Genomic DNA, 13,932 nt, shown 5'->3' with positions numbered 1-13,932 from the left:
ACGCTTTAAGATGTGGCCTGACCAGAGCATTTCATAGTTTGAGTGTGACTTCCACTGACTTGTACTCCACTGTCTTTTCAGCATTCCATTTACTTTCATTGCCATTATGCATTATTTAGGCATGATGAATGGCTAGTCTGCTAATATCCCTACGTCACCACCTACTTCACCCATATCTAATTGAATTTCATTTATGGAGCACTTGTGTTGTCTATTTTATCTTATTTGGATTATTATACACTTGTCCATATTAAATGTCATTGGTTTCACCCACTTGCATATTTTGTTCAGCTCATGTTGAAATTTCTGGGCTGTTTCCATAGATTCAATTGCCTGTCCTAGTTTGGTATAATTTGCAAATCTTAAATTTGCATTGAGCTGCTGAATCTAAATCATAGAGATTAGAAATAGTCAGGATTCCAACGCCGATCCCTGTGGTCCTCTACTCAGCATGGCCCTACCCCACCCCTGGCCATAATTCTGTTGACAAATACCCGCTGCTTCCTACTCCTTAGCCAATTTCTTACGTCCGGTTCTTACTTGATTCCCCACTGCTTTAAGCTTTACTTGTAGTTTATTTTTGCAGAACTTTGTCAAACATGTTTTGGCATTCAAAGTAAACCATGTCATAGGGTTTTCCATAAGTCCAATTTTCATGTCACTTCAACAAATTGAATTTGTATAGAGCCTTTGATATAGAAAAATGTCCCAAGTTTCTCTTAGCGGTGTGAGGAAAAATGGATACCGAGCTATAGGAGTGACCAAAAATGTAGTTTGAAGTAGATTTTAAGGAAACCCTTAAGAGAAGAGCGACATAGAAGCACAAAAGGGTTTGGGAGGGAATTCTAGAGTGGGACTATGTAGCTGAAGGCACAGCTGGTAATGATGGAATGCAAGGAGAGGGGATGCGCAAGACCAGAGTCGGAGGAAAAGCTGACTGGAACATAAATAAAAATGGTGGTCGCTCTATATCTGATGTACACCTGTTCTGCCCTTTCATGCAGAATTTGAGGCCCATTAAATATGGAAGAGCATCTTTTATACTGCTCAGAGCTTAGATTTTAATACACAATTTTGTAATCAGCACCAGACATGACCCATATTAGCAGCTGTGTGATCTCACACAAAATTCCCTTTCTAAAATGCGGAAGTGGTGATAGCTAGTAATTGCATGTTGATTGTAAGTGGATCACAAAAGACTTCACAGTACGCAATGTTCTTTATTTGATAGAAATGATCGCTAAACATGGCAACTTTTAATGCAATTGTCCGCAGTAATATATCGCAACAGTTCTTTGTAGTAATTATATGGAATTGGCACATCAGAGTTGGTGATGTCAGAAAAACTGTTCTGTCCTCTTTCAGCATTCCATTCAAGTACTGTAATGTCGTACTGGAGAAAGCCACAAGCTAGATTCTGGCCTGAAATTATGCAGCTATGAAAGCAGAAGTTAATTTGCATATTATAATCTGACAGTATTAAAATAAATTCCAGCAGCACACTGGTTTATTGGCTTACTGGCTGCTAACAAGAAGGCGTTCAAAGATTTGATCAGAAATGATTATAAGCACAGCTACCCAAAAAAAAATTAAATTGTCAAATTATTTTTAAGGATTGTTTTATTGTTGTAAACCATTGCGTTCTTACAAGAAAACTGCTGCTAGAATTTTTCTGGGGCTTTTAACTACACACAGAATTAACTCAACCAGCCAATGTATTTTTTAATACTGGAGGAAATTGTGGTACTAGGAGGTTAGAAGTGAACTCAATGGTTTCCTGTAGGTGGCAAGGCAAATTTATGAGAGTAATTCACAACTTAAAAGACCACCCAAGACCTATCTTGTCTGAGCTATATGTTTGGAATTATTGGGTCCAAATTTCCCGAACCCCTTTTTCCGGCGCAATCTCCCGAGCTGCGCCGACTTTGTGCGCTCAAAACAGCGCCAAAAAACATACTAAGGATTCTGACCGCTTTGCTGTGTGCCCGGGTCCTGGCGTGGCATTTCTCGTGGAGTAGCGGGCGGAGCTACAGCCCTGTGCCAAACAGTGCCGGCAGCCGCGCGCATGCGCAGTGGAGTCTGCGCGCATGTGCAGTAGCTCCTCGCCCTCCCAGCCGTCCTGCAAGTTGTGAGCCGCACCCGACGCTCGCCACCCTTATCCCGAGCCGAGTGGCCTGCTGCACAGGCCGGCCACTGTCTTCCTACACTGAGGACTACAAGAGACAAATGGGGGGGGGGGGGGGAGAATTTTGATCGGGAGGAGGGGAGAAGAATCTTCAAAGATTTTGCAGTACTTTAAATATCTAGCTATCTTTACTAAAAATTCCCTATCTGCAGTATCTTAAAGCTCACCCACTACTGCATAGAATTCTTAAAATAAATTACTAATTATGAGAGTCACACTACGCAGTGCTGAACACCAAAATTTAAGTTTACATTTTGACATGCTTTTTTTCATTAAGTCTAACATTTTACATTTCTAAATCTAGTCAGGACAATTCTTTGATGCTGCAGAAGTCAAAATCCAATGTGGTGTGATGCAGCACACGAATCCATTAGGCGAGAGCGTTGGTGCTCTTGATCTATTATTTACGAAGAAAACCCTCCCCTTGCTTCAGTGGTCCCTATACTTCAGCCTTCATTACAAGATCATTTTTATTCTTGTAAAAACCCCATACTCAGTTTAATCAGGCTGATAGCATCTACACCCTGTCCAGTCTCGCTGCTTGGAATTTAAAAAAAAAACTAGCATTCCTATCATAACACTGTCATTTGGAAGCTACCTGCGTTGATTTCTTAACTCTTCACAGGGGTTTGCTGTGCGGCCACAAGTGACCACATACACTGGTCTAAGTTAGTTTGGAGCAACTATTAGCTATCCAAACTGGCTTAAATGGCCAAAACAGGCATAGGTAGCTGGTAATGCCCCCTTTTGAACAAAACTAAACTAAACCAAAAAAATTCCTCACTAACCCACTTACACTGGCGCAAATTAAGTGTGCAGAATGGGGATTTTTAAGACACTCCAGAAAAATCAAGTTGCTCCAAAAAAAAACGGAGCAACTCCTGGAGAAATTTGGGTCCATAATGTCTGCCATTTTCTGTTCAGAGTGGCAGTTTGAGGTTTTGATTTACTTGTAGCAAATCAGTCAAGATTTGTTATGGTCAGTTTGTGATGGTTTTGTATTGTTGGTTTTTTTCTTTTTCTTTTAGATGTACTTGATGGATATAATGGTACAATATTTGCATATGGGCAGACGGCCTCCGGTAAAACTCACACTATGGAGGTAAGCGTTTCCCCCACCCACATGTGAGGTCAGCAAAAGGAGTATCCCTGGTATTCATTCATTATTTGTTCACCTCAAACCCTCATTGATCTGTGTTTGTCAATTCCAGACTCATTTGTTTTTATCAGCAACAAAAGTGGTGTCAATTTTTTTTTTAATTGATTCTTTTGAACAAACCAGCATTGCTGGTATAGGGCACTGGGCTTTGGCTTTGGGATTCTAAGAAAACAATTTATAAAGATACAAGAAACATTTAAGAGTGAAGCCTGCGTTATTTAGTTTTTACCGTTAGAGCTGTCTTTAAGTTGCAAACTGCACGCGCAAAAATTTATTGTTTCAAGAGTGTGATGCAGGACATCCTGATTTATTGGTAGAGCATTAGCTGAGAAAACCCTGCCTTATCCTCTACGCTGGTCGCAACTGAACTGTTAGTTAACTTTTTTGGTTTAAGGAAACACATGTCTGTTATTGGGTCTCATTTATAATATCATTATTGTATTTCTAATTACAGGGAACACTTCATGATCCTGATTGTATGGGAATAATTCCCAGGATAGCCCAAGATATTTTTAATTACATTTACTCCATGGATGAAAATTTGGAATTCCACATCAAGGTAAAAGTGCCCTCAAAGCAAATGTAGTCTTTTTTTAAAAACATCATTCTCGTGATGTGGCTGTCACTGGCAAGGCTGGTATTTATTTGCTCATCCTTAGTTGCCCTTGAGAAGGTAATGGTGAGCCTTTTTCTTGAACCGCTGCAGTGTGATTCAACTGAGTGACTTGGTTGGCCACTTCAGAGAGCAGTTGAGTCACATATAGGCCAGACCAGTTAAGAATGGCAGGTTTCCTCCTTTGAAGGACAATAGTGAACCAGTTGGTTTTTTACAACAATCTGGTCAACAATGGTCACTTTTACTGCTTTCACTTATTTGCAGTTTTAAAAAAAAAACTGAATTCAAATTCTCAAACTGTCATTGTGGGATTATTAGTCCAGTAACATAACCATTAAATATATATATTTCTGCAAACAGCTTTAAAAAAATATATTTAATGTACATTAACAGTTTCTTTGAGATTAATTGATGTCATTTAAATTATATCTTCCAGGTTTCATATTTTGAAATTTATTTGGACAAGATTAGGGATCTTTTGGATGGTAAGATTCTTCATTTTCTCAAATATAGATAGACAAATTACCTGGGGTATTTTGAGCTGTCCTAGCACTAACTTGGGATTTATTTGTATGCTTGAATTATATATTTGGAAGCAGTATTGCCAAAACAATCTTCAGTTGAAGTTTCAGGCAGAGTTGTAGAAGCTGCTGCCATTATAGCTTTGTTGATTATACATAGTTCTTTAACTTGAAATTGTTTAAAATAAAACAACCTCTAAGGCATATAATGAAATGTCACCAGACTAGTTCTGGCTGAACCATATCTTTTGTAATTTTTCAGCTGTGATTTTCAGAACTGGCACTTCATCCAAACATAATTGTGTTCCCTGTGACAATTTATTTCCTATGCTGTGGTCAAAGTGAATTTTGTTCCTCAATAGCTTTCTGTAACTTTTAATGTGGGACTTTATACTGCTGCTCCACACAATTCCAACTTTCCTCAGAACTGGATCACCTGCTGACGTAATTCTTTTTTTTGTCTGCCATTAGGACATTTTGTTTTTATTTTAACATTTCTTTTTGCGTAACTGGAGATTACTGCCATACAAGGTGATTGCCATACAGCTGGAAAGAAACATTTTTAAAAATTAAAATGTAAACTTTAAATTTGCACGTCAGGGCCCGCAGGGGAGGGCCAGGTCTTTGAGGAATTTTGGATCCTTGGCGAGAAAAAACGTGGTAGTAGATACTGCCATCTGTCATGTAAAGTACTTGTATCTTTCACTATTCTACTTTTTTGGTTTGTTTTCCTTTGTTTTATTTTTATTTTTCTATTGGTGTCTCATGCTATTGCAATGTGTTGAGTGAGAGTTTCTTGGGGCTCAATTTTCCGCGATCATTTGCATGTTTTTTTGGCGTAACTGAGTTAGTTACAATTTTTTAAGGTTTTTTTTAACCTTACAATGGCGTAGATGGAAGTTTGATGGAATTATGAACTTTTCATTTTTTTTAAACTCACTCCACCACCGAACGTCTTCAAACAGGGCTGAAGAGTTGGAGCATTGGCTGGCAGAATCGGCCCCGGACACCGGCTCGGCTGCAAAACAAACCCGGGGGGGGGGGGGGCGTGGAAGATGCTGTTGAACGCGATTGGAAGAAATCTCAAGACTGCAATGAGCTTTGGGGGGGGTGGGGAAAGGTGGGGGGGGTGTCAGGTCCCCGATTACTGCTTGCTCAGACCTGGGTGTGGTCCATACAGACCTTGGGGAGAGACAACAAAGAATCTGTCCTACCTTCCTGCCATTTTGGGCTTCTTGTAAAGGTACAATTTATGCATTGGGGCAATACTGAGATCTGTGAGTTGGTGAAAGCAGACCTGCAACCTAGAAGTGTTGGGAGGAGTGCTTTATCAGTTGAAATAAAGTTTACAGCTGCACTTTCATTCTATGCATCCGGATCCTTCCAAGCGCCATTTCTCAACATGCAACACATGTCTGCATTCGGCAGATGACAGCTGCACTATATGTCCAGAGGAATGACTATATAAAGTTCCCCATGATCACCCAGGCAATGCGTAACACGGCTGTGGGCTTTTCCAGGATTGCTGGCTTCCCAAAGATACAGGGCTGCATTGATTGTACCCACATCTCCTTATGAGCACCTTTGGAGGATTCTGAGATGCACAGGAACAGAAAAGGCTTTCACTCCATTAATGTACAGGCCGATAAATCCCCAGGGCCTGATGGACTGCATCCCAGAGTACTTAAGGAGGTGGCCTTGGAAATAGCGGATGCATTGACAGTCATTTTCCAACATTCCATAGACTCTGGATCAGTTCCTATGGAGTGGAGGGTAGCCAATGTAACCCCACTTTTTTAAAAAAAGGAGGGAGAGAGAAAACAGGGAATTATAGACCGGTCAGCCTGACATCAGTAGTGAGTAAAATGATGGAATCAATTATTAAGGATGTCATAGCAGCGCATTTGGAAAGAGGTGACATGATAGGTCCAAGTCAGCATGGATTTGTGAAAGGGAAATCATGCTTGACAAATCTTCTGGAATTTTTTGAGGATGTTTCCAGTAGAGTGGACAAGGGAGAACCAGTTGATGTGGTGTATTTGGACTTTCAGAAGGCTTTCGACAAGGTCCCACACAAGAGATTAATGTGCAAAGTTAAAGCAACTGGGATTGGGGGTAGTGTGCTGACGTGGATTGAGAACTGGTTGTCAGACAGGAAGCAAAGAGTAGGAGTAAATGGGTACTTTTCAGAATGGCAGGCAGTGACTTAGTGGGATACCGCAAGGTTCTGTGCTGGGCCCCAGCTGTTTACATTGTCCATTAATGATTTAGACGAGGGGATTAAATGTAGTATCTCCAAATTTGCGGATGACACTAAGTTGGGTGGCAGTGTGAGCTGCGAGGAGGATGCTATGAGGCTGCAGAGTGACTTGAATAGGTTAGGTGAGTGGGCAAATGCATGGCAGATGAAGTATAATGTGGATAAATGTGAGGTTATCCACTTTGGTGGTAAAAACAGAGAGACAGACTATTATCTGAATGGTGACAGATTAGGAAAAGTGGAGGTGCAACGAGACCTGGGTGTCATGGTACATCAGACATTGAAGGTTGGCATGCAGGTACAGCAGGCGGTTAAGAAAGCAAATGGCATGTTGGCCTTCATAGCGAGGGGATTTGAGTACAGGGGCAGGGAGGTGTTGCTGCAGTTGTACAGGGCCTTGGTGAGGCCACACCTGGAGTATTGTGTACAGTTTTGGTCTCTTAACTTGAAGGACATTCTTGCTATTGAAGGAGTGCAGCGAAAGTTCACCAGACTGATTCCTGGGACGGCAGGACTGACATATCAAGAAAGACTGGATCAACTGGGTTTGTATTCACTGGAGTTCAGAAGAATGAGAGGGGATCTCATAGAAACATTTAAAATTCTGACGGGTTTAGACAGGTTAGATGCAGCAAGAATGTTCCCAATGTTGGGGAAGTCCAGAACCAGGGGTCACAGTCTAAGGATAAGGGGTAAGCCATTTAGGACCGAGATGAGGAGAAACTTCTTCACCCAGAGAGTGATGAACCTGTGGAATTCTCTACCACAGAAAGTTGTTGAGGCTAATTCACTAAATATATTCAAAAAGGAGTTGGATGTAGTCCTCACTACTAGGGGGGGATCAAGGGGTATGGCGAGAACTAGGAATGGGGTACTGAAGTTGCATGTTCAGCCATGAACTCATTGAATGGCGGTGCAGGCTCGAATGGCCTACTCCTGCACCTGCACCTATTTTCTATGTTTATGTGACGACATGCATTGCGTCATGTCAGTCAATGCAAGATACCCTGAGAGCACCCAAGATGATTCATCCTAGGCAAGAACGTTATATCTGCCATTTTTCAGCAGCAGCCAGAAGGGCAGAGCTGGTTACTGGGAGAAAAGGGTACGGCCTCGTCACCTGGCTTATGACGCCCATACACGTAACCCCAATGGAAGCTAACTGGGAATACAACATGTCGCACATTGTGACATGCAGCATCATAGAGAGGATCATTGGCATCTTGAAACAGCGTTTCCGACGCCTGGACCATTCGGAGGCTACTTGCTATACTCCCCTGAGATTGTCGGTTGGTTCACTTGTGCGCTGCATACTGCATAACTTAGCCATCATGAGGCAGCAGCTGGTAGTAAAAGACCTACCTGTGGCTGATAATGATGAGGAAGATGCAGGTGACGAGCAGGAGGACGAGGACGAGGAAGCCATGCAACCTGAACTCTGAGTACACTGGCCGAGGAGGGCGGGCCATCATGCCCTTTCAACGATTGCTCGAGCCTTGCACCAGCAGCTCATCCGTGAACGCTTTGCTGCCTGAAGGCTCAGCGGCAACTATTCCACATGGACCATGTTTACTGTTTGGACCTGTTCTGTAATGTTGTGTTAATGGAACAAGTGATGGAAATTATACTTGTTTACTTCAAAAGTTGTGTTAATAATGGAACAAATAATGCAAATGATTCAGTTATAATTTGAAGTATATTTTATTCAAAAGTTTAACAAACATTTGTACTTAAATAAAAATATTCTTGTATCAAACTTTAAAGTTTTCAGTTAAGATCACGTACAAACTTTAAGATCACTTACAAAAAACTTTTAATTTGAGAACAGTGACAACAGCAACAATAATAATAGCAACAACAGCAGCAGCAAAGAAAGGCGGCACCCATCTCTCCTCCACCTTATTCTAAGACCACCTGCAGCACTTGGTCTTGGTGACTCCACCAGTCCTGCCCGGGGTTGGTACTAAGCTTATTCTTTCCCACCTGTGACAGGGACTGTGGCTCTTGTATTAGACTGTTCAGCCACCTAAGGACTCATTCTAAGAGTGGAAGCATGTCTTCCTCGATTCCGAGGGATTGCCTATGATGATGATGAGTGGGTGCAGATTTACCGGGTTTCCTCCTGTTTGAGTTCTTTCCCTTTTGTTATGTTCCACCTTCCTCTGCAAAGATGAAAATACAACTTTTTAGCGAGGGTGTCTTTCTGCTGGGTGGGACATATACAGCTGGTCACATTTACATTAAAATTGCAATTTCATTGAATAAAAAATATTACTTGCACTAACTACTTGACCAAGGTCCTGCCACTTTTTTCACTGGCCTCCAGATCTGGGTGGTGACCATTGCACAGTAATCTTGTGCAAGTTGGTTCCAACATTTCTTCATTTCTTTTGGTGAAACTTTTATGTGACAAATGGTGTCCAACTCCTGCCATCTGGCCTCAATCATAGTAACTGGCCTCCACTTCATCCTGTAAGAAATTCTTGATCCTTGCACCACGTTGCATCTTGTATTGCAGCTCCGATTTTTCCAACGTTCTCACGCACACAACTGGCTCTTTATAAATGGCCGATTGCAGACCGGGAGTTGTATTGCGCATGCGTGCCATATGAATACCATCAAAAAGTCCTTTTTTTTTGTGCATGTACAGAAGGTGCGACATAATTTTTTCGGTGCAGACGGCAGGCTCCAACACCCGAGGCAACTGGACAGGCTGTGCGACGCCAATTTTGAAAAATGCAGTGGGGAAACTTGGCACAAATATTTTTGGAGTATTTCTGGCCTAGAAAAACAGGCAATATGCCAAAAAACGGCTTTGGGCAAAATTGAGCCCCTACTACTGGAGACTGAGTTTACACCGTTACACAGTGAGCTCTCTCTTTATTCTAGACAGTATCACTATCTCAGAATAGTGTGGGTAAACTCAATCTTGATTATTTTGAGTTGGCTTTATGCTAATTGAGGTGGGCTTTACTCATTGAGAGTGACACCACTGTGTAATCTCATATTTCACTCCCGCTTTGTAATATTGGTTTAGCTTCTATTATTCTGGGTCACACTCTACTTCTATCTGAAGTAATGCTGAATACCATTCTGGTCCACTTCGGTCAATATTGTCAAGTCAGGGTCTGCTCAGTATTACCTGACTTTTATCTTGGTATTGATGCTGAAAACTGTATAACATTGTACAGTATGCAGCATTACATGACAAAAATAGTGGATGATACTGGATAATCTCTTGCCTTCCTTTCCTGCCTATTTTCTCTAATGAGCCAGTTACTGATGCTGGCTGACAGTATAATTAAAAACTGGTTTCTGTGCAATCAGTATAGCAATTTGTTTTACTTAAGAGCACAATTCTGTTTTTGTTATATAATGGTTTAATGAATTGATCAGTGAGAAACTGTTGATATTCCAGAGAGACTCTTAAACCTTTAGTATATGCTTCTGTGAACACCCAAAACTTAATTTAATTTCTTACACTGAGTGTTATATGCTAGTTACCTGGCTGCATTTATAAGGTTACACCTAATCATCAGATTGAGTAACACTAGTTTTGTTTTGCTTTTAGTCATGATTTAACCATTCAAATTAGTTTATCTCATTGTAACTCAGTTGCATTCTGTATGTTTCAGAGACTTTAAGGGGGAAGGGAAAGTCTTGTCATCAGTACCCTATTTTAATAAAACTTGTTATAATGAATTAAAATGATAAAACTTTAACATTGTTTTGTCTCTGTTCATCTGAATATTTGTTGTATGAACAAATGAGTGCTAATGATGTGGAGAACACTGGTAGGAATTGATTTTATCAGCAGCGTTGAGTAATGTGAAGTACTCAGCAGTCTTGACATTTCGTCTATGTAAATTCATCTCCCTCGCATTGGGCTCAAAATTGGTGCACTCACCAGAGATGCGCCAAGTTTGTGGGCTGAAAAGGGCGCCGATTTAAAATCTCCCCAATTCTGGCCGCTGTGTTACCCCTCCTGGGGCTTGGCGTGGCTAGTTGATTGGGGGGTGCGGAGCTCGGGCCCTGCGCTAGAAACAGTGCCGGCAGCTCTCCATATACACAGTAGCTCCTGCCCCCAGCCTCTGCGTTCTGCAGCGTGTGACCTGATGCATCCCAGGCCGAGTGGCCTGCCGCACAGGGCTAGAAGGCCACAACAAATGACTTGGGCCCAGCACCAACCTGGGGCGGCGGGGAGAGTTTTGATCTGATCTGCTGGGGGTTGGGAGGGAGGGCGAGGAGAGAGTTTTGATCCGAGGGGTGCAGTGGAGAGTTTTGATTGGGGGGGGGGGGGGGGCTGCTTGCGGGGTGATAACTGTGTAGCTAGTAATTTTATTGAGCCGAGTCAAGACTTTCCTTAACACTGTTGATGAAAATACTTTCCTAACCAAGTTAATAGAAAATGCTTTCAAATACATAATCAATTCTTGGTGGAATAATTTTGCTTGAATTCTCAAAATATTTAAAAGCATAAAGCAAACAGTAAATTTCCTGGCTATATGGTTTAAAATATTTCTATGATGGTGGGTGAGTTTAGACAGATGGGAGAACAAAAGAATTACAGGCAGGCGGTACTTCTATTTTTTATTTGGATATTTTGAAAAAATTATAAATATGATTTGTCTCTTTACTATTTTTGTAGTGTAAGCTTCCATGAATGCTTCTGTTGTATAGTAAATTAATTTTACGAAGTTTGTCATATGATGTCCTGTATAGCTCTTTGATCCTATTCACATTCATTAGTCAAGTCATTAAGTTCTGCTGGCCTCCGATATGTGAATATATGAAGAGAAAAAGATTAGTGAAGACAAACTTAGATCTCTTGCAGTCAGATTCAGGTGAATTTATAATGGGGAACAAAGAAATGGCAGACCAATTGAACAAATACTTCGGTTCTGTCTTCACGAAGGAAGACACAAATAACCTTCCGAATGTACTAGGGGACAGTGGGTCTAATGAGAAGGAGGAACTGAAGGATATCCTTGTAAAGCGGGAAATTGTGTTAGGGAAATTGATGGGATTGAAGGCTGATAAATCCCTGGGGCTTGAGTCTGCATCCCAGAGTACTTAAGGAAGTGGCCCTAGAAATAGTGGATGCATTGGTAATCATTTTCCAACAGTCTATCGACTCTGGATCAATTCCTATGGACTGGAGGGTAGCTAATGTAACATCACTTTTTTAAAAAGGAGGGAGAGAGAAAGCGGGTAATTATAGACCGGTTAGCCTGACATCAATAGTGGGGAAAATGTTGGAATCGATCATTAAGGATGAAATAGCAGCGCATTTGGAAAGCAGTGACAGGATCGGTCCAAGTCAGCATGGATTTATGAAAGGGAAATCATGCTTGACAAATCTTCTGGAATTTTTTGAGGATGTAACTAGCAGAGTGGACAAGGGAGAACCAGTGGATGTGGTGTATTTGGACTTTCAAAAGGCCTTTGACACGGTCCCGCACAAGAGATTGATGTGCAAAATCAAAGCACGTGGTATTGGGGGTAATGTACTGACGTGGATAGAGAACTGGTTGGCAGACAGGAAGCAGAGATAAACGGGTCCTTTTCAGAATGGCAGGCAGTGACTAGTGGAGTGCCGCAGGGCTCAGTGCTGGGACCCCAGCTCTTTACAATATACATTAATGATTTAGATGAAGGAATTGAGTGTAATATCTCCAAGTTTGCAGATGACACTAAACTGGGTGGTGGCGTGAGCTGTGAGGAGGACGCTAAGGGGTTACAGGGTGACTTGGACAGGTTAGGTGAGTGGGCAAATGCATGGCAGATGCAGTATAATGTGGATAAATGTGAGGTTATCCATTTTGGGGCAAAAAAACGGAGGCAGAATATTATCTGAATAGCAGCAGATTAGAAAAAGGGGAGGTGCAACGAGACCTGGGGGTCATGGTTCATCAGTCATTGAAAGTTGGCATGCAGGTACAGCAGGCAGTGAAGAAGGCAAATGGTATGTTGGCCTTCATAGTTAGGGGATTTGAATATAGGAGCAGGAAGGTCTTACTGCAGTTGTACAGGGCCTTGGTGAGGCCTCATCTGGAATATTGTGTTCAGTTTTGGTCTCCTAATCTGAGGAAGGACATTCTTGCTATTGAGGGAGTGCAACGCAGGTTCACCAGACTGATTCCAGGGATGGCTGGACTGACATATGAGGAGAGACTGGATCAACTGAGCCATTATTCACTGGAATTTAGATGGATGAGAGAGGATCTCATAGAAACGTATAAGATTCTGACGGGACTGGACAGGTTAGATGCGGGAAGAATGTTCCCGATGTTGGGGAAGTCCAGAACCAGGGGACACAGTCTTAGGATAAGGGGTAGTCCATTTAGGACTGAGATGAGGAGAAACTTCTTCACTCAGAGTTGTTAACCTGTGGAATTCCCTGCCGCAGAGAGTTGTTGATGCCAGTTCATTGGATATATTCAAGAGGGAGTTAGATATGGCCCTTACGGCTAAAGAGATTAAGGGGTGTGGAGAGAAAGCAGGAAAGGGGTACTGAGGAAATGATCAGCCATGATTTTATTGAATGGCGGTGCAGGCTCGAAGGGCCGAATGGCCTACTCCTGCACGTATTTTCTATGTATCTATGTCTACCTATGCTGATTTCTTAACTCTCGGCAAGGGTTTTCTGTGCGGCCACATTCGCTGGCCTAAGTTAGTTTGGAGTAACTATTAGCTGACCAAAGTGGCCTAAATGGCCAAAACGGGTGTAGGTGGCTGGTAACGCCCCCTTTTGGAAAAAAACGAAACTAAATTTTTAAAAAATCCTAACTAACTCACTTACACTGGCGCAAATTGTGCAAAATGGGGATTTTTAAGATACTCCAGAAAAATCAAGTTGCTCCAAAAAAAAAAAGGAATAACTCCTGGCTAATGTTAAGCCCATAGTTTGGACTTGACTCGGATGGGCTGTTGACTCTCCTTAATGTCGTCACAACTCATTTGTGGAAAAAAAAATTGAATTTTTTAAAAAGCGCTGACTAAAGGAATGTGAATGGTAACACTAAGTTCTGGTCAGAAAAATATTTTATGCACTTGTTAAAAATTTGCTTGTGTAAGTCGAGAGAAAGTAAGATAACACCAGAGTCCACATTTACATTATGTTGGGGTACAGTGTAACTCTTGACAAGCAAACAGTCAGTCCTACAAGAAATCAGCTAATCATTTTTGAGA

At 41.7% G+C, this 13,932-nt stretch overlaps 1 protein-coding gene across 1 annotated transcript in view; it reads left to right on the top strand.

Moving 5' to 3' along the window:
* Positions 1 to 13,932, top strand: part of LOC139264664 (kinesin-1 heavy chain) — a 125,970-nt gene that overhangs the window by 43,436 nt on the left and 68,602 nt on the right. The window contains exons 3-5 of the mRNA XM_070881533.1: positions 3,214 to 3,287; positions 3,799 to 3,903; positions 4,397 to 4,445. Coding sequence (XP_070737634.1) covers positions 3,214 to 3,287; positions 3,799 to 3,903; positions 4,397 to 4,445 — 228 coding nt within the window. The remainder of the gene's footprint in view (positions 1 to 3,213; positions 3,288 to 3,798; positions 3,904 to 4,396; positions 4,446 to 13,932) is intronic.

Source organism: Pristiophorus japonicus, chromosome 5 (genome assembly GCF_044704955.1).
Source record: "Pristiophorus japonicus isolate sPriJap1 chromosome 5, sPriJap1.hap1, whole genome shotgun sequence".
Taxonomy (NCBI): Eukaryota; Metazoa; Chordata; class Chondrichthyes; family Pristiophoridae; genus Pristiophorus; species Pristiophorus japonicus.
Note: the sequence above shows the minus strand (reverse complement) of the source record. Positions and strands in the feature narration are given on the sequence as shown.